The 18,744-nt window shown below is 40.1% G+C and overlaps 4 protein-coding genes across 6 annotated transcripts in view; 3 read left to right on the forward strand and 1 right to left on the reverse strand.

Moving 5' to 3' along the window:
* The window catches only part of fancm (FA complementation group M), a 28,158-nt gene extending 17,004 nt beyond the window's left edge, over positions 1-11,154 (reverse strand). The window contains 4 exon segments of the mRNA XM_077731930.1: positions 9,220-9,378; positions 9,467-9,544; positions 9,856-10,028; positions 10,109-11,154. Coding sequence (XP_077588056.1) covers positions 9,220-9,378; positions 9,467-9,544; positions 9,856-10,028; positions 10,109-10,787 — 1,089 coding nt within the window. The 5' untranslated portion in view covers positions 10,788-11,154.
* soul3 (heme-binding protein soul3) lies at positions 579-8,315 on the forward strand. The gene is made up of 5 exons (XM_077731928.1): positions 579-1,126; positions 5,871-5,965; positions 6,073-6,214; positions 6,297-6,480; positions 6,703-8,315. Exons 1-5 carry the CDS (start codon positions 889-891, stop codon positions 6,872-6,874), a joined length of 831 nt encoding a protein of 276 aa, XP_077588054.1. The 5' UTR covers positions 579-888; the 3' UTR covers positions 6,875-8,315.
* Positions 11,155-11,171: 17 nt separating the features above from the next.
* On the forward strand, positions 11,172-13,107 carry iqcc (IQ motif containing C). Its single transcript, XM_077731929.1, has 4 exons — positions 11,172-11,865; positions 11,922-12,210; positions 12,459-12,580; positions 12,929-13,107. Exons 1-4 carry the CDS (start codon positions 11,701-11,703, stop codon positions 12,962-12,964), a joined length of 612 nt encoding a protein of 203 aa, XP_077588055.1. The 5' UTR covers positions 11,172-11,700; the 3' UTR covers positions 12,965-13,107.
* Positions 13,108-13,660: 553 nt separating this feature from the next.
* Positions 13,661-18,611, forward strand: dcdc2b (doublecortin domain containing 2B). 3 transcript variants are annotated; one of them, XM_077732004.1, is made up of 14 exons: positions 13,661-13,786; positions 14,206-14,497; positions 14,783-14,834; positions 16,331-16,404; positions 16,477-16,608; positions 16,688-16,822; positions 16,940-16,979; positions 17,167-17,232; positions 17,526-17,691; positions 17,767-17,879; positions 17,964-18,032; positions 18,107-18,181; positions 18,248-18,331; positions 18,404-18,611. In XM_077732004.1, the coding sequence occupies exons 2-14, from the start codon at positions 14,226-14,228 to the stop codon at positions 18,464-18,466; spliced, it is 1,341 nt and encodes a 446-aa protein (XP_077588130.1). In that variant the 5' UTR covers positions 13,661-13,786; positions 14,206-14,225; the 3' UTR covers positions 18,467-18,611. The 3 variants fall into 3 exon arrangements, with proteins under 3 accessions (XP_077588130.1, XP_077588131.1, XP_077588129.1); XM_077732005.1 differs by having other exon boundaries at positions 16,334-16,404; positions 18,245-18,331; XM_077732003.1 differs by having other exon boundaries at positions 18,245-18,331; positions 18,404-18,610.
* The last annotated feature ends 133 nt before the right edge of the window (positions 18,612-18,744 follow it).

Raw genomic sequence — 18,744 nt, forward strand, 5'->3', positions numbered from 1 at the left:
GGGTGCTGGAGCCTATCCCAGCTGACTCCGAAACCAGAGGCGGGCGACACCCTGAATTGGTGGCCAGCCAATCACAGGGCAGAAGCAGACAGACAACCATGCACACTTACACCAATACCTTAGCACACTTACACCAATACCTTAGAGTGTCCAATCAGCCTACCATGCATGTTTTGGGAATGTGGGAGGAAACCAGAGCTCCCGGAGGAAACACACACAGGCCCGGGGAGAACATGCAAACTCCGCAGAGGTGGAGCGACCTGGATTCGAACCCAGAACCCCAGAGCCAACGCCACTCACCCGTCGGACCACCCAGTTAAAATATATATATATATATATATATATATATATATATATTTTTTTTTAAATTGAAATAAAAATAATGATGAGTACATTTTTGTGCAAAATGTATCGTTTTGATGAATAAAGCGATGGGTTGGATGCATCTACTTGCGTGGTTGAAGAGTGGGCTGCAATATTTATCCCTTTGGTACTATTTATCATCTCGGCAGAGGCGCGAGGAGGAGAGGAGTGGTTCGGCCCTACGCATCACGTGGTGCGCCTTTTTCTCCTATAAACGTCGCCGTTACAGATTTCGCAGGTTGAAGCCAAACACTTGAAGGCAAAGAGGGCGGACACGAATTTTAGGACAAAGTTGTTGATAGCCGACAACATTACAATTGTGATGGCAAAATACGCCGTGGCCACTTGCGTAGTGATCGATTTACTGACCCGGGAACGGCGGTGATCCTGATCTGGACAGTCAAGTCAGGAAAGGAAGAAATCGCGTCATTTTTATACCGTTTTTTTAGCCTTTACGTTTCCAGATCCATTTTTTTTTAAATCAGAAAACGACACGAAGTGTATACATTGAATCGCTTGAACGAAATGGACCGAGGCGGCTGTCAGATGAATGGCGGTGGAGGTGGCGGGGGCGGCCCGATCGACAGCGGTGGTAGCGGCAGTAGCGGTGGCATGATCACCCTGGAGGACTTGGAGTCCTTTTCCGAGGACCAGATGTCCGACTCCGGGAACGGGAGTTTGGAAGACGACGAGGAGGCCCCCGATCGCCTGCTGCACTACTGGCAGGACGTAGCCAGGGGACACCAAGTGGAAGTCGCAAATGGTAATAAACTACCTATTAACTAACTAACAAACTTGGGCTATACTGTTAAAATTGATCGCAAAAGATATGGTGGTCATGTGGTTAACTTAGCTTTAGTTTTTTGGATTTATAAACTAGGCACGTTGAAACTATAAGGGACGACCTACTTTAGTCAGTTAAGTTCAACTGTTTGTTACTCCACTTGTTTGTGCACATTTTAATCTAGTTTACAGCGGGGAACACCTATGGATACGTTTCCCGGAATGTGTTGTTGCACGCTTTTAAAAGTTCCCTTTTGCGTAGTAAACTCATTACAGTGTTATTACAAGTGGAACAAGCTGCAGCTTAACAACACTTGGAGATCATGGGACCCTAAAGTAGCCTAGAGTTTGGCCTACAAACAAAATCTCATCTACCATTTTTCCACTGGTTTTCTCTCTTTGAAAGCAAGTCATGTGTTGAGCAAAAGTAATTGCCAATAAAGTGCAAAACGTTTGTCTTGAATATTTCCTCATCAATTAAAACACACAAAAATATTGTGTAATAAAAGGTCAAAATGTTCCACTTTGAAAGCGAAAAAACAAAACATCCGTACTTTCAAGCCAGAAAAACAAACCCCCTGCACAATGAAATGACACTTAATACTAAAGACTTAACATCTATAAGGATTGGAATACAGTGATCCCTCGCTACTTCGCGTTCCACTTATTGCGCCTGCAGAGCTTCGCGGATTTTCTTCAGGAAAAAAAATTAAAGATATTAAATTAAAATTATAAATTACATCGTCCTACAGGGTGTGGAAACAAAATATTCAATTAGAATGAGTAATTTCATCATTTTATAAATTTTAAAACACAAAAAATGCACGTATGCGCAAAGCATCATGGGGGATCACGGCCGCGTCACTTCTGCATCACGGGCATAAACGCAAGCTGATTGGCCAGCTGAATGCTCACTGAATATACTCGACTCCCCATTGGCCCATTCACCACGGATGCCCATTCTCAGTCCACGCCTATCTCGTGCTATACAGTACGCTTCTCGCCAAGTTAAGCGTAAAAGTTTTGTGAAGCCCTTCCTGATGGCTCCCAAACACTCTCCATGCACTGGTTATATGGATCCGTGATTGTATGGCGAAGCAAATCAGCCTGGACAGAAACTTAATCCGAAGTAAGGGCTGGCTTGAGAGATTTAAGCGGCGATTCGGACTAAGGAATGTGTCGCTGCATGGAGATGCAGCCTCTGCAGACGGAGCAGCAGCGAGGCGCTATGTTGAGGATGTGTTTCCGGGAATGATAGAAGAAAATGGCTATGTCCCGGAGCAAGTTTTCACCATGGATGAAACTGGACTCTACTGGAAGAGGATGCCGTCCCGAACATTTCTTTTCAAGGACGAACTTCAGAAGACAGGTTTCAAAGCCCACAAGGATCGAGTGGCTCTGCTATGATGTTGATGAATACATTTCTAGAAGCATTTTTTAATGGCGCCCGGCTACTTCGCGGTTTCACCCTTCTGCGGGGGTGTCCCCGTCCCCATTAACCGCGATAAGCGAGGGTTCACTGTATTCTCATGCTTATTTGTTTATGTATTAATGTTAATAAAAAGTGCACAGGTTTCAAAGAATTGTTACGGCTTAAAAGTGTTACGCAAACAAACAATTCACCATTTGTACTCCCTGGATGAACAAAGTAAAAGGTCTGATTGTCATTTGTCACAAAGATTATTATGTGCTTTGGTATTCAACCTTATAAAGTAATCATAATGCTCGCAAATTCTTGTTTGTGACCAACACTGAAATGACAGCCCATCCTTATAATGTGTCTATGCACGCTTCTTAAATCAAGGTTCAAAATGTCCTCTTCACTTGACTATTTGCTTAGCTACGTTAAATTATTATATTGAATACAGCTATTTTATTTAAACGGCTAATACACGGCATAGTGGTTATAAAAGAGAGAATAGAAATAGTTCTGTATTTAACAGTGTCCTTAAGTTTGATCTTGTTATTGAATTAATTTGTGCCATCTATTAAGGCATCTGGAATGTGGTTGCGGCACTCAGGGTTCGACACAACACAATAATTAACAGAAGATATGCAGCCATTACTTTCTATATGGTATGCGAATGTTGTTTATTTGGTTTGAATTTTCTTTCCACATTTCACCCATAATTATTGGGCCGTTGTTCAAAGCCGACTTTGATTTGACGCTTCTGTTTTTATTTGTTTTTATCTTTGAATTATCCAGTCTATATAGACTGTGTATGGAAAAAATGTCAGCTCCGTTCATTATTTTCAAGTGACAAATGACAAATTAAACATTAGTCATATTTAAAAATAAATTCAGGTCAATAACAGGAGACAAAACAATCTAGATATGTCTTAAAACTAGTAATAACTACAAATAAACAAATATTATATAATCGGCTATATTTCATATTATAAATATAGAGTAATTTAGATATGAAATGATAGCAAGTCTAACTCGGTTGACTGAACTAAAACCCATGTTCAAAATTTGATGTTTGTTTTTTTGCATGACATTGTTTCCAATATTGAATTGCTGGCTAAAATGTTGGGAATGACACAGTGACAATTTCAACAACATAATGGAGCTTGTCCTTCCTCTTGTACTCCAAGCGGAGCACTAATTGAGGATTTATCACAACAAAATGGCTCGCCGGAGCTTTCTGCCTCGAGGGTAGATTACCTACCGAGTGTGAACTGGTCGGGACATGGCTGCCGCTAAGTCCTGCACGTAAATACAGTGCAGAGGACAAATGCAAAGCGCCTTTTGCCCGGATTTACAGGTTTGGCAGATGGGAGCTGTCTCCCTTGAAAGCCTTGTAACAAACTCCAAACACAAAGTCGAACTTTCAAATGTACATCTGCTTATCTGAGATTTTTAGGAACATTTTGTATCACTGTGGATTCTATGTAATGAACTAATGGAATATCATCGCCAGTGGATGACACTTTTATCTCATAAAATCGACAACATAAACAACGATACGATTATTATACATTTTGCACCAGAAGCGTCAATCTGTCATGGCTGTATTGAACAAGTGTATAATAAATGTTACTGTATTTGATAGTATGGAGTGTAGAGAATGAATTTATTTCCATTACTGGAAAACTGGACTCATTATCCAAAGTTGTTAACACTTTTTGTATACAGCATTACATTTGACACAGATCTTAGCTAAAAGACCGCTTTGTCCATTGCAGAATAATTATCTATCTTTCTTCTATTTTGATTATGTGGGTTTCAGAACCGTGGAAAATACAGCTAAAGTTTTATTTCCCTATCACGCTTGCATTCAGTAAGAGAAAACAATTGAATGAAAGTGACAAACTAATTAACTCAGCGCACTCATTGTAGCAGGAGGCAGCACAGTTGGCTACAAAAGGAAAAAAACATTTCATCAATGACAACTTCTATCCATTGTTGCAAAATCTGAAACCAAGCCTCATTCATTTTCAACACTGCTTCTCCTAGTCGAGGTTACGGGGTGCTGGAGCCTATCCCAGCAGACTTCAGGTGAAAGGCAGACTGCACCGCAGAGCGGTCGTCAGTCAGATTGAAACAGACAACCATTGGCACTAACAATCACATCACCAAAGAGCAGAAATTGATCCCACGCTGCCCACAGCAAAGTCAGACGAGTGAATCACTACAACAACTTGCGGAAGAAACTAAGCTTTACACGAATAATTCCATTGTTTTTCCGAAAATATGTGTTAAATTCTTCCTGACATTCGAGAGCTAGTCATGCACCGGCTTAGCTATAAATCAAATTTTACTTTAGAGTGGATCTAATTCCATTAATGCAAATTTGATAAGAGTCATTTTATTTAATTGTGAGATAACTGCCCCGTTCTATGGGCTTTGCTTCCATGCAGTGGTAATAAATAAATGTAATATATGTCCTTCTAATTGGGACATACGTAGGCAATATTTGACTATATAAAATGGTAATATTGTGGCCTACAAAATGTTATGTCCTGGACGCTATGTCTTCATGGAGGTAGTTTTTTTTTTTTTTACTTGCCAAAAATAGTCACCTGTCACAAAAGGGTTAAACAGGTAATGCCATTCAGATCGGTATTGGGCACTCAGTACGAGCAGTGTAGGTCAGACCACCCATCCCCTGGTCTATCCTATTGATTTGATGTGATTGAATTGGTGGAAAAGCCTTGGATTTGAGTACAGAAATGTGTTATTTAATTCCAGTTGATGGTACTAGTATTATCATAATCATTGAGTCATTAGTTAATGGTGAGTCTGCAAACAGCATTTAAAATATGACCTATGATTGGTTTGAACGTCAATACTGGTCTATAGCTGGCAATGGGGAGCTTCAATCAGTGTTCTCTTTCACCTCTAATACATAACCCTCTATATGATGCCTTGGCGCAGCACTGTGCCCATCTGGCAACCTTCTCACGCCAGTTCCAGTGTGTTTTTCTCATTAGAGACTGGAAAGGTTTAGGGTTGGGCTTTTTTCCCCACACCATTGTTGATACGTAGGAATGAAAACAGCAAAGCCAAAGTGAAACCTTTTCATCCAAAATGTCTTTGCGGAAATGCTTGTAATAGGCTACATATTTTTATTGTTGTATTTTCTTGTGCTTACATTCATAAAATAAGGTGCAATTTACACATTTTCCGTATCTATGTGTATTTTCCATTGCGAATGTATCCTAATGACAATAATTTTCTTTCCACTAACCTTGTACTCCTTTCTTTTTTTCTATTGCAGAAATGGCTCAACCCATTCAACAGTTAGCTACCAACAACAACGGGCGCAGTAACAGAGAACATGTCCCTTTTACCCTGCTAACACGGAAAGAAAAGGTATCATGATCTTTCAAGTGTGAGTTAAAATATAGAGGCCAACCCATCTACCTCAAAAGGGCCAAAGAGCAATTGAATAGTAGCTAATCTGCATAATTGTTTTGCAGTGCGGGGAACTGCTTTATGAGAAGCGCCACTACGAAATGGGAAACTGGGCCTGCATAACAATGCGCGAGGAGACGTACGAACAGAGTATCTGCTACGGCTTCATGAGGATAATGAGATACATCTGCCAAGAGAACTCTTTAGGTAAGTTTAAACACCCACAGCGACCATGAGCTTTAGTTCATGCAGTGGGTGAGACTACGTCTTATTTTTCGCTGGCACGCAGGCGACTACCTGGGCATGTCGTTGCCCATCGTGACTGTGGTGCGCACAGATGAGGACCATTCAACTGTTGCCCAAGAAGTGACAGTGGCGTACTACCTACCCGCTGTGCACCAAGCCCAACCCCCACAGCCTCTGGACAACAACATCATCCTCGAAGTCTGGCCTGCAGCCGTTGTGTACACAAGGTGAGCTACTGGTTGGCAGTCAATGATCATGTTTTTATAGAGCTGGCAGCCTACCCAGTTCAAATAGAAGCCCAGTTTCTTCACATTTTCCCCACTACAACAATAATTAAATTATGTGCTTCTTTTATTTTATTATGAATCTTTCTGCTAGGGATGCACTAAATAACAGTTTTTTTTCTGTGTGTTTAATTGTATTTGTATTAATCCCTGCTCTCCTTGTAGGCCATTCTCTGGCCCTACCAACGAGTTAACCATCGTGGATCAGATAACCGCACTGGGGGAGTTGCTCGAGTCCCCCAACCTGTGCGTCAACGATTCGTTCATCGTGGCCGGCTACACCAACCCCGCGCACAGCCAGCGCCAAAACGAGATCTGGTTTCTTGAGCGCCGTTGACAGATGACGCCACAGCGAGGTTCCCCGGCGGTATTTCACCCACGATAGCCCCCCCCTCTCTTTAAAAAAAAAGTATATATAAACAAGACTCGTCCCAATTACACTGCCTCAGCCCAGTCCACAAGACTCAGGTGCAACATTGTACTTCACTAGTCGCGAGCTCATCACACTCCACATTCATCAGCTTAGTCAAACCCAACATAGTGCGTTATAGGAAGAAAGAAAAAAGCCGCCAAATTATCTTCAGTGGCAGACGTGCCACTACATTGTGCTCTCCCTTGTTGTCTATAGCACAACTGTGGCGTTTTAGCTTGCTGTCTCGTGATGTCAAATGATCTGTAAGTGTTAATGCACTTGATTTGTTGTTGAAATCTCTGGATTACTGCAGGTTAAACGGTTTTAGGAGACAATTTCATCAACAGATAGCACTCAAACAGCCAGTAAACTATTTCTTGATATTCTGGACCATTTAACTAATCTGTATTTGCTTGGTTAGTCGGGATTTAATTTGCTTGCGACACAATGCCATTCATAATCTACCTAAAGGATGCTAGACACTAATTGACAACACCTATTAGTGCATGAATGTAAAAAATGAGAATGTGTGTGTGCGTGTGTGTGTGTGTACAAACCAAACTGATCTGCCGAATGACAATCAAAAGCACTTAAATCGATTCAATGCAATTAAGTCACAGCATTCCTACTGTTTACCGCACCTCAAAATGCTCTGTGTTAGTGTAGTGTGTACGTACATAGTCACTACTGTACCGCGACGACCACCAACACTGCTGCTGAATAGAAATAATACAAACAAATACATTGCCTAAATCAGATCGAGACTAACAAAAGAAACAAGTTTAGGGTACAGGGTTTTTTTTCTGTAATATTACATCATAAATATATTAAAAAAAAAACAACAGTAGCACTTAAAAATAATATATACATTGGTTATTTAGGGTGCCCTTGTTGTAGAGAGGTACCCAAATATCTAAGGGTAAATTCAAGTGTGTATATTTTCAGATGAACTAATAATCCAAAAGCTGTACTTTAATAAAGATTTTGTTAAACAGATTCTATATGATTCTATGAATGAAATAGTACTAAGAAATTATTTTACAATTAAATTTGGGCTTTTAAGCGTTTTAAGAGAAATCCAAAGACTTATTTTTCCACAAAATGACAGGTGTTTCAAGTTTCTCCCCCCCGCACGGTTATCTGGGAACATGCACCCTTCCTGTTTTACATTTGCTTAATATAGTAGAAGAGCTAATGTACTATGCTGTACTGTGAACATATAAATGCAACAGCAGAGCGCTACTGTGGTTTCATTTTGGTCAATAAACATGTAAATGTCCCCTGTCTTTTGAATATGACAATAGGAGTCTGGTGTTTTTTCTTTCTTTACCATATAGTTTGAATAAATAAATGTTTATATGCTTAATGTGTTTTTTCATTTTTGATTGTATAAGTAATTTTCCTATTTGCACTAATTAGTTACGCACACTGGAATGTCCCGCAAGGGAAATCCCTCGCTTTTAATAGAATCAAATGTTGCCAACAAAGGGTGGACACACCCAACTCAAACAAAACTATTTCTCTTAAGGTGCACAAAATCAATTCATAATAGCGTAATGGAAAGATTAGAGCTAATCCATTGACATGCATGTAAACCTGACGAACAAATTAGGCCACCTTTTTATGAGGTCACATTAAAGATTAGTCTTTTATGACACTATAATACTAGGTATGCTGTGAAAATCCTACAAAACACACAAGCAGTGCAACTGTTTTCAAACCAGGATACAAAGCACACTTCCACATGACCTTAATACATTCAGCGGTTATCTTCAAGAATTGTTCGTATTAAAAATCCAGGTCGATTTTAACGTATACAATATATTTTATTCTTTAATTGGGCAAGTGACTATTACTACTACTACTACTGCACTTTCGTCATATACCATGAGGGATCACCAGAACTTTTTACCTGCACATCCACTCCATGTATGTATAGAGCTATAAATATAGATAGAGCTGTAATTGATAGGTGTCCCGGGGTGCCAGAGCCTATCCCATTTGAATCCGGACAAAGAGTGGATTACTATTTTTTATGAGTAGTAATAATAATAAAATTAATGTACAAACTGTGTATAATATGAGAGGTTTACAATAAAAAAACATTTATTAAAAAAGGGTTAAAGTACTCTTGGGCCTTTTTTTGGAATTTGAAAAGACTGAACATGCAAATAATGTCATGACCACAAGAAGGTAGCAAAACACCAAAAAGTTTGAGCTGATCCATTCACATTTGTAATGGAAAATAAAAACCACAAAGGTGGACCTACCTGCAGGTAGCGACTTTGATAGGAACCCAGCATCTCCCCAGTGGGCACCACTATTTTCTCCACGCAGCGCTGGTGCGAATGGGCGAGGATGTCCGGGCTTTCCTCCGAGCGCAGCTCAATGTGTGAGATGAGAAGATTGGAGATCACACACTGCACCGACTGCACGGACACAGCGTTTAGTTTTCAATGTTCGTTTAATTTTCAATGTTTTCCATAGATTATAGAAAGAAAAGGATTCAAGTCCTACCTTTGTTTCTCCCCCTGGAGTGGCACTGAGGGCGAGTACACGGAACTGCTGAGTTTGACAGCTGAGCTGTCTGATCACCTGTGAAAGGCGACAGATGCAAATTGAAATGCTAATATTATTTTTCGACTGATAGGCTTGTCTGACTTCCAATAAGTGATCAGTTGTGACCGTTATAGTAATCATACGAGTGACTCATTGGGCCCCTAAAAAAGTAGCATCGAGTCCTTTTACACTAGACTTAAAAAAAACTATTAGTTATACTAACTGAAGAGTTTAATGCAAGATAATTCATGTTCCTTGGTTATTTTTAAGCTAATTTTGAATTCTATTACATTTGAAATTTGAAAAATGCCTTTAGCCCCCCATGAAGCGTGACGTCCAGAACATACCTGACAGTAAGCATGGTTGCCCAGTGCCTTGTGTGCCTCATCGATCACCAAACACTTGATGTACGGTGCCAGGCAAGAGTCTCTGGAAAGGTCGTTCATCATCACCTGAGGCGTGAGGAAGAAGATGCGCTTGGACCGCCACACTTCCTTCCTCCGATGGGCCGCTGTGCTCCCTTCAGAAAGAAAAAAAACGGCGGCTTTTATCAACAGATTTCCTAAGTAATGTGCATGGGATTTGTGGATGTTTGCATACCTGTCAGTTCAGCCATGTGCTCCTGAGGGATGCCCATCACTTTGTAGCAGGCTTCAATCTGCTGCGCCACGAGTGGCTTGGTGGGCGCCATGAAGACGATCTTCCCGGCTGGATACCAACGATAGAAATTGTACATCACAACGGCGGCGATGAATGTTTTGCCCAAACCTGTAGGAAGGCATACTAGTGTATTTTGGAACAAGGCGGCCTGTGACATGTTGAGCTGGTATTCTCTGACTGGGTAGTTGGTGGGGTAAATCCACACAGCTGCAGAAGAGCTATCAAAACTAGGGAAGTCTGGATAAGTGATCTTCCCAACTGATGGCGTGGGACATGTGAGCTGGTCATTTTGGGGTAAAGTGTCCTTATCACGTTGTAGGTTCTCTTCTGCTTCGATGACAGCGAACACCATGAGATCGTCATCTTCATCTTCATAAGCAGAAGGTTTAGGAGATTCTGTGGAATGACTTATCTTTTCAGGAGCATCTCTTGGGGTGAAAGATCCTACTTCAGACCATAGTGGATTTGGTGGTGCAGGTCTTTGGGCTGCGTCGCTTTGGCTCGCTCTGCGCCGTCCAGTGGCTTTTTTCCTTTCTTTTTTAGTTTGATCAACGTTTCTGGGAGGAGATCTTGCACCCCAAGTTTGAAATAAAGTCCTCTGGTTAGAAGGAGCGCTCATTTTTTTCTAGTCATGGCGTAAATACAAGTTTTTAGGAGTTGGGGGAAAGCTGAATGAAGAGCCAAACATTTGCTCGTTTCCAGTTCGTTGTTTTCAAAGTAAAACCACTCATACGCTCAGGCAATTCAAGATTAATATTTGAGACATTGAATTTGTTTTTTTTCAACTCTAAAATAAATTCCTAGACTACATATAAGACAAAAATAACCCGAACTATTGCTAATATGACAAAAAGATAAAGTTCATCCTTAATTTTTCAAACTTGACCCAGGAAGTACACAAAACACTACCACTTTCCTCTATGACGTTACCATAGTGATGGACAGTCCTGACTGGGAAAAACGGCTCATACTTTTCCAGGTAATATCGTCATTACTAATGCTGTTCCTCCGTTATTCTTCCTTATAGTGTGTGACAATGGCGATCAATGCACTACTTTAGAATAGATTGTGCGGTACAACTGTGATAAACGCTGTAGGATGCTAGCTGCTAGCATTGATCTCACTTGTAGTTTGATTCGTGTGCATATCTCGATATAAATAAAATATATGGCCTTTTTCTAGCCATCTCAGTGGAAGGCCATATATATTATCTTTTTGCTTTTATTTTTTTTAGACAACTGGTTTAAACAATCTTAAATATGGTAGAAACAGCCTAGACTGATTTTACAACAGATATCAAGTAACAACAGACCTATATGTCAGATATTGAAGTAACAAAGTAGTTTTTAAGATTTATTTTTGAGCACTCACAAATTGATAAAATAAATAAGATGACAGCTTAACTTTAACTGGAGCATTCATATGCTACTGATGTGCGATCCAATTTGGCATATTTATTATCATCGTCAAATGACCTCCTAAACAAACCAACTGTAATCTATTGTGTCCAGATCAACATTAACGTTTATCTGATGTGTATGTATTCTCTACAGGCTTATGCACGCGGCCATCTAGTTAGAGGAGAACTGGGTCGTGCACGTGCGGACTTTGAGGAGGTTGTGAAAGAGATTGATGGCACGTTGAACCACTTGGAGTGGAAAAACGCAATCATCCAAACCCCCCACTTCAAAGACACAGTAAGTCTGTGTACCTGCACCATTGCACACCTTTCTAATGCCTTCTTTTTCACCAGGATGGGCCTCTACCCAGGAAAGATCCAGAACCAGACGTCAGCATCACTTCGCAGAACCCAGTAGCAGGAGACATAGGTCCATCATCTGAAAATGGAGAATGGAGTCAATGTTTTCAGACCATAGAACCACAAAAAGATGCCTCAGGAGTTCCACCACAAAAAAATGCGTGTTTACAAAGCAGCCAAGTTCTTGAGGACAGTCAGAACCTGCCCATCCCTGTAGAGGTTCTGGAGAGCGTGATGGACTCTACTTCCATCTGGAGTAGTATGAACAGTCTTCCTCAAAAAGGTACTTACCTTTCAACTCTTGTACTGGTTTGTAATTTATGGGCTGCCAATGACCGTGAAAAATTTGAATATTTTTTTGCATCCATGGCAAATAATCTATAAAATAGCCTTTTTTCAATTTATTTTGAAGAACATACTTATAAATATACCACATATGACAAGGTGCATCCCTAGGTCAAAACTCTGTATCTGCTGGTTCCCTATTTCATAGAGTAATGCATTTTTACTGTATACTTTTGTGTCCTCCAGATTGGCCACTGTACGGCTCGGCCCAGGACGTGCCCCCTACTCCGGAGGCCCTGCGTTGCCATAGAGACGCCCTGACCATGGAGCTGCTGTGGCTGCAGCAGGCCATTGACAGCAGGAAAAAGGTGAGCCGTTGATGTAGTATTTCCCTTCATTTAATCAGCACTGGGGCTCCACCACGAGGCCAATGCTAGAGATTTACTACACTGACATTTATGGGACCTCAGTAAGTCAGCCACGTTATTTATTTAATGAGTACTAGCGGCCTTTTTTTCACACCGCGTTCAGTTTGTGCTCGCTGGCTTGCCAGGGTCAAAACGTGCAGCTTACTTGTACTTGTTTGGAATGCCGTTTTATTTACTACAAATAATGTGTTGCCATTCACAATTGCTGGTTCCTTTTTGCATGAATGATTTTATAATTTAATGAAGCTTTCAGTGAATTTTAATCATGTACTTTTTGTCTCTTTACAGTACTTGTCTCTGAAGGACAAACTAACCATAAGTTGACGTCTACCTTGCTCTGATTACCAATACGATGTCAGTCAATTGACTAAAATGATATGTTCCAGCTGTGTAGGTTATATTTTACATATTTAACTAAGTATTTTGTATTGTATTTGTAAAAAAAAGAATAAATATATTTTTACAGTAGTTGTCATGTTTTAATGTATGAATTTGATGGATGGAACTAGTTTGGTAATAATAACGCACTTAAATGTTCTGTTTGCCATACAATGACATAATTTCAATTTTAACAATCCGTTCTTTTTAAAATGTTTTTTTTTCGATTCAAAGTCCCTCTTTCATAAATTGGATTTGTATCTGCTAATGTGAAAATAAATAGGGTTTAGATCAATGCCTAGCGCCATCAGAGTAGAATTTTTATAATATGTATAAATGACATGCATACAAAAGACGTGCCAACCTTTCATCAATATCTCCTACAAAAATATATAATGATTACCTACATTTACTCATTTGAGTGTTTTAACAGGACTTGAGTTACATATCTCAAAACCTTATACCAAAATGTTCAAATTTTCCCAAATAAAAGAGCATGCATGTTATCATATTGGCCCAGTTGCCCGCACGCGAAAGACTCCTATCCACCTCCCGCCCACTACCCACTCCGTGTCCCTTTTGTTGTGCTTGCTCCCAATGGTATGGCCCTCAAAGCCACCCAGTGCTTGCCGTGGTGTCATGGCAACCAGGAAATACACACGACTGTTGGCTGTAGTGTGTGCGTGTGTCAGTTTGAGAAGAACGTGCTGAATGTACCACCACCACTACTACAGCACCGAGGGGATTCTTCTCCATCTTCAATTCGGGGTGTGTATCTGTAGAGAGTGTGATAAATTTAACCAGATTATGTCATTTCTATAGGAATTTCATTTGAATGCTCAAGAGCTGACGCTGAATTGAAAGGCCGTGGGAAATAAGGGAATGTGAGAAATTTGATTAATAGTTTGCCTATGTTTCGAGTAAACGAGACTTTTTAAAAAAATAGTTTAAACCGGCAAAGAAGGTGGTGAATATGAAAATTTGCTTTTAAATGTTGGAATTTTACTGTGAAAAATTTGGAAGTTGGGGAATGTGGAAAATAGTTGTTAGATTGAATCCTGGGAATTAAGAATATGGAAGATGTTTTATATGGTGGAAAATGTCTGAACTACTGTGCACAATGAAATGAATCATTGTGAAGGGTTGCCACTGAGTTGATAGTGAATTTCTGGAATGTGTGTTTTTAGCAAGAGTAGGGTGTTCACAGATGGCCACCATGACGGCACTCCCCCCGGTGAAGAGCGTAGTGGTGTACCGGAATGGGGACCCCTTCTTCAGCGGTCGCCGGTTTGTCATCAACCAGCGGCAAGTGTCCACCATGGAGGCTTTCCTCAATGAAGTGACACACAATATTGGGGCCCCACTGGCTGTCAGGACCTTGTACACCCCCAGACAGGGCCACAAGGTCGCCGACCTCCAGGACTTGAGGACGGGGGCCCAGTATGTTGCTGCGGGTTTTGAGAAGTTCAAGAAACTTGAGTAAGTAGCAAAAGGGTTGCTTGATTGCCATGTTTGTCAATATTCTGAATTGCATCAACAAAAAAAGCTCTATTCGAGAGCAGGGCTCATGAGCCAAACATGGCTCTTGGGGAGCATGGAGCCTGACATTAATGAGGTACTTGTGAAATGACATTTTGATCTTGGACAGTTTTTAAATTGTCTTTTGGAGTTTGCCTTTTGAGCCATGAAGTTGCTTAGCAAACATGAGCAATGTTTTGATACTTTGCTAGGATTCTTTTGATTTGGGCTGTGTTTATCCTACAGTTACATCAACACGGGGGTTAAAAAACAGCCGGCGGCGAGAGAAGAAACTCAGGTAAGCCGTCTCATCTTTCTCATCATTAAATGTGTTAAGGCTCACTTCTCGCTCCATCATTTATTCATCGAAAAAAACTTAACCAAAGGAATGCGCCTGTGGACCTCCTACTGAGTCAACTTGGACGAAAATAAACATAACATTCTTGATTAACATATAGTGATAGATATTTGGAAATTTTAGTTTGAAAAATGAACTAATGTTATAGAACAATGGTTACATTTTCATGTCACCAGGTTAAAAAAAACATCTCATAGTTAAGGGAAATGTAATATTTTGAGTAGTACAATTTAACAATATTTAGGATAGAAATGATAATTTGGAGAGAAATCAAGACTTTGAATGAAATTAATTGTGACAAGATTGGTTGTTTTAACACTGTTACTACAAGCCTTAACATTTAATATTGTGTGAATAAACTGAATACAATTTAAAAGACAACGAGCAGAATGTACATAGTCTCAAACTTGCAATATTTTAGTCACTACATTTAAACTCTCTCCTTAAAAAATAGAGCAAATTTCCAATCACAGCAGCGCAAGTGCTGACTTTAAATTTGGAGCATCTGGTAAGGTGTCCCTTTTTTTTCCAAGCCAAGAGTATTCCTTCTTTGCTGGTCAGCATTATTTAAGTAAATGTGTTTGCCTTGGACATGTGCCCCGTTACGTGCATTGCGAAGCACTTGCATGCCTAGTGTTGGGGTTGCTGTGGAGCTCTGTAGCAAGCGTGCTCTCATGCTTCAAGTATAGCCAGTTTGTGTCCATCACGGACACTGTAAATGTCACATGAATCTTGCACCTCAATCGCAGCCTAATGAATGCTTGACAATGTTTGATCAGCTTTATAGTCAATCATAAAAGTTTGTAGTTCGTTTCCTTCTGCCGTGTGTACTTTAACAAAGGAGCAGCGCCAACCAAAGTAGTTATCATCAACAAAAAGACGATGGAATTACTAAAAGTGGAATTGAAAAAAGGTTTTGTTAAGTGAAGCGAAAAATAAATAAAGGTATAAAATAGTAACTAATTGAAACCTTCTTGCATTTTCCAAAACTGACTAAAACTTATGTTATGTTTTGCTGTAATTTATTGATTTTTTTTCAATCATGCATATGACAAATAATGTTGTGTATTAGGATAGGGAAAAAAATCATAGCAAAACAATAGTATCTTCCATTTCATATTGCGAATCTTTCCTGCACATATGATAGTCTTTTGATAGTCTTCTTAAATTATGCAAAAAAAAATCCTGCTGTTATCACTGTGACTTTTGACCTCTTCACTCCCAAAACTTAACCAACTCTTCAATTTCTTACTACAAATACATCCTACACAACCTAACAAAAAAAATCTTGGATGCTGCTGTACTCTGACAGAGTATTTTCGGAAGTAGTAATTGGTGTATAGATAATTTTATGCTTTTGACACTAGATATGTGTAAAATTGCATATCATTTTGGTGCGCTTTGTACAAACGTGGTTGATTATTCGACTATCTCAGCAGGCAAAATTAATCCAGAGGCCCATCGTCTCAGCCAAATGGAGGAAATTTATTCCGCTGCCGTGTATCATACAGTAAGACCACTCGCTCAATCACACACAAATGCACACAAAGTATTTGCATGACACTATTATGTCATGTTGCAGTGTTTTCCGCAACGGGGACCTGCTGTCACCCCCATTTCGATTCATCATTCCTCGCAGCATGCAACGAGACCTGGAGCAAATCCTCAGCCTGGTCACCGAAAAGGTCAGCCTACGTACTGGTGCCGTGCGAAGGTCAGTAGTGGGGGGGAAAAAGGGGGATAAACAGTAGGTATCAAAAGGGCGGGTTATTAGCGCTGCGCTACTATGTCAGGTTGTGTTCTGTGGAGGGGGTCACAGTGACCTCGGCGGGAGAGCTGGAGACCGGACGCTGCTATGTTGCCGTGGGAACCGAGAGATTCAAGAAACTTCTATACGTGGAGTTGCTGGCCTCAAAAACCACAGACAGGTCCTATTCTGCTATTGTACTTTAAAGTCTAGATTTAGAGCTTAATTTAGATTAAACTGACTATCAATTTGGAATTTGAAGTTTATTTTGCTTCACTTGATTTCCTTTTTTTTTTAGGTTTTACCCTAGAAGGAGACAAACGATGAAGAGAAACGTGGTAAATAGTTTCAATAGTTTTGCCCAATTTATACTGTTTAAAGGGTTTTTTTTTGCATTATCTTACTGTAACATCGCACAAACGTCAGCACACCCTTGACTTTAAGAGAATATTTAACATATTTGCACTGAAGAGAGAAGAAAATAAGTGATTCTCAGTCAGTTCTTTTGGTATCTGCTCTTTGTAGAACAGGAAAGAAGGAAGTGGTCCAGAAGACCAATACAGTGACTCTGCTCTGCTCAATTCTCCAGAGGTAAAACCACATGACTGCTGCATGTACATTTTGAATTTAATCTTGCTGCATTAACAAAAGACTGCTTAATTTTGCAAATACAAACTGATGGTTTTCTGAATTAACATAGCAGCCCCATTACATACCAATGCATCCAATATTTGTTTTTATGTTGGCTTCGTGTTTTTTTTTACTACTATTACTTGAGTAATATTATTTTGAAGTGATGCTACCCTTGAGTAAAATATTTGGCTACTCCACCCATCTCTGTCTGTCAACATGTCATTTAAAGTCCAACACCCTGTTATTCTCAGTCAGACGGGAGGAGAGTGAAGTCAACAGGTTGTGAAGCCGCTCCACCACAGCAAGAGCAAAACACGACAGACACAACAACCGACGACCCATCTACACTCTACGCCAAGCCCGTCAGAACAAATAAACCACGAGGAACCCCAAGACCACCCCACAGCAACGGACCTGGTCAAGATCCACCATCAAGCACACGACACACCATCTTTTCCAACCTGAAATTGAACGTGTTATGCTTTGCTTAAGTCTATCGTGGCATCTTCAAGCCCGGAGCACGGAGGAGAAGAAGAGAGGAGGTCCGAGGAGCTGAGGAAGTGCAGGAGGATGAAAATACGGCCACGGAACTTCCTGTTGATCAGGTTTACTGAATACTATTGGAAGTTTGAGGGTGGCAGTGCATGAACTGAATGAGACATGAATTTTTGTTGTTGTTTATCTTCAAGAGAGCGGCAGAAATAGTGGAGGATGAAGAGCTGAATATCACATACGATGCTCTGCCCAATACACTGAAGGTACATGCAATACAAAGACCAACTCTATTCTCGCATTAAAATGATCCTAAAATGTACAATCCTTGTCATCTCAGCCATCTTGGCAAGACGAAGAAGAAAAGACGACAATAGTCCAAAGCACAGAAGAAGAGTTTAACCCTGAAAATCTGGTACAAGCTTCACACACTTTAGGGTCTCACTTGATTGTCTGATGTTTGTGTTTCTATTCTTAGAAGGCTGCGCTTAACAAGATGACTTTGAAGACTACCAATTCTCATGGAGAAATTCAGGAAAATAGTTTGGATTATGAAGAGGAAAAGGCAAGTCTAAGTGTCATAGTTGTGGTATTAACTGAGGTCTTCTAGCAATATTAAAAATACATCTTTTTACAGGATGGTCCAAAAGTTGAACAAAACCACCATCATGGAGATTGCCTCATCAAAAACCCTTCATAACCACTCCAAAGCGCTTTATTTGCTTTTATCAAACTAAAAAAAAAGAAGTAGAACAAATGCTTCAGGAAATGTATATGTCTTAGTTTATGTAATGATATATTTTCTTGGAAGACTAAAAAAAATTAAAATATTAAACCAAAATTATATATTTATTTTAAATATGTCTTTCAATGCACATACACAGGTCTACTAACAGCTATATGCATCTAGGTCAGAAAATGGTAAGAGTCGAGGTTTTCCTCAAAATGCTTTATAAGCCTGGCGGGCCGCAGATTTAT

The sequence above is a fragment of the Stigmatopora nigra genome, chromosome 13 (assembly GCF_051989575.1).
Source record: "Stigmatopora nigra isolate UIUO_SnigA chromosome 13, RoL_Snig_1.1, whole genome shotgun sequence".
Classification (NCBI taxonomy): Eukaryota; Metazoa; Chordata; class Actinopteri; order Syngnathiformes; family Syngnathidae; genus Stigmatopora; species Stigmatopora nigra.

Excerpts from the sequence above, each read along its gene's own strand:
- iqcc (XM_077731929.1), top strand. The coding sequence starts at position 11,701 with ATGTGTATGTATTCTCTACAGGCTTATGCACGCGGCCATCTAGTTAGA. Across the intron at positions 11,866-11,921 it reads CCCCCCACTTCAAAGACACA|GATGGGCCTCTACCCAGGAA; the intron begins GTAAGTCTGTGT and ends CTTTTTCACCAG. Across the intron at positions 12,581-12,928 it reads CCATTGACAGCAGGAAAAAG|TACTTGTCTCTGAAGGACAA; the intron begins GTGAGCCGTTGA and ends GTCTCTTTACAG.
- soul3 (XM_077731928.1), top strand. The coding sequence starts at position 889 with ATGGACCGAGGCGGCTGTCAGATGAATGGCGGTGGAGGTGGCGGGGGC. Across the intron at positions 1,127-5,870 it reads CCAAGTGGAAGTCGCAAATG|AAATGGCTCAACCCATTCAA; the intron begins GTAATAAACTAC and ends TTTCTATTGCAG. Across the intron at positions 6,481-6,702 it reads GCAGCCGTTGTGTACACAAG|GCCATTCTCTGGCCCTACCA; the intron begins GTGAGCTACTGG and ends CTCTCCTTGTAG.
- dcdc2b (XM_077732003.1), top strand. The coding sequence starts at position 14,226 with ATGGCCACCATGACGGCACTCCCCCCGGTGAAGAGCGTAGTGGTGTAC. Across the intron at positions 14,498-14,782 it reads GAGAAGTTCAAGAAACTTGA|TTACATCAACACGGGGGTTA; the intron begins GTAAGTAGCAAA and ends TTTATCCTACAG. Across the intron at positions 17,880-17,963 it reads CGGAACTTCCTGTTGATCAG|AGAGCGGCAGAAATAGTGGA; the intron begins GTTTACTGAATA and ends TTTATCTTCAAG.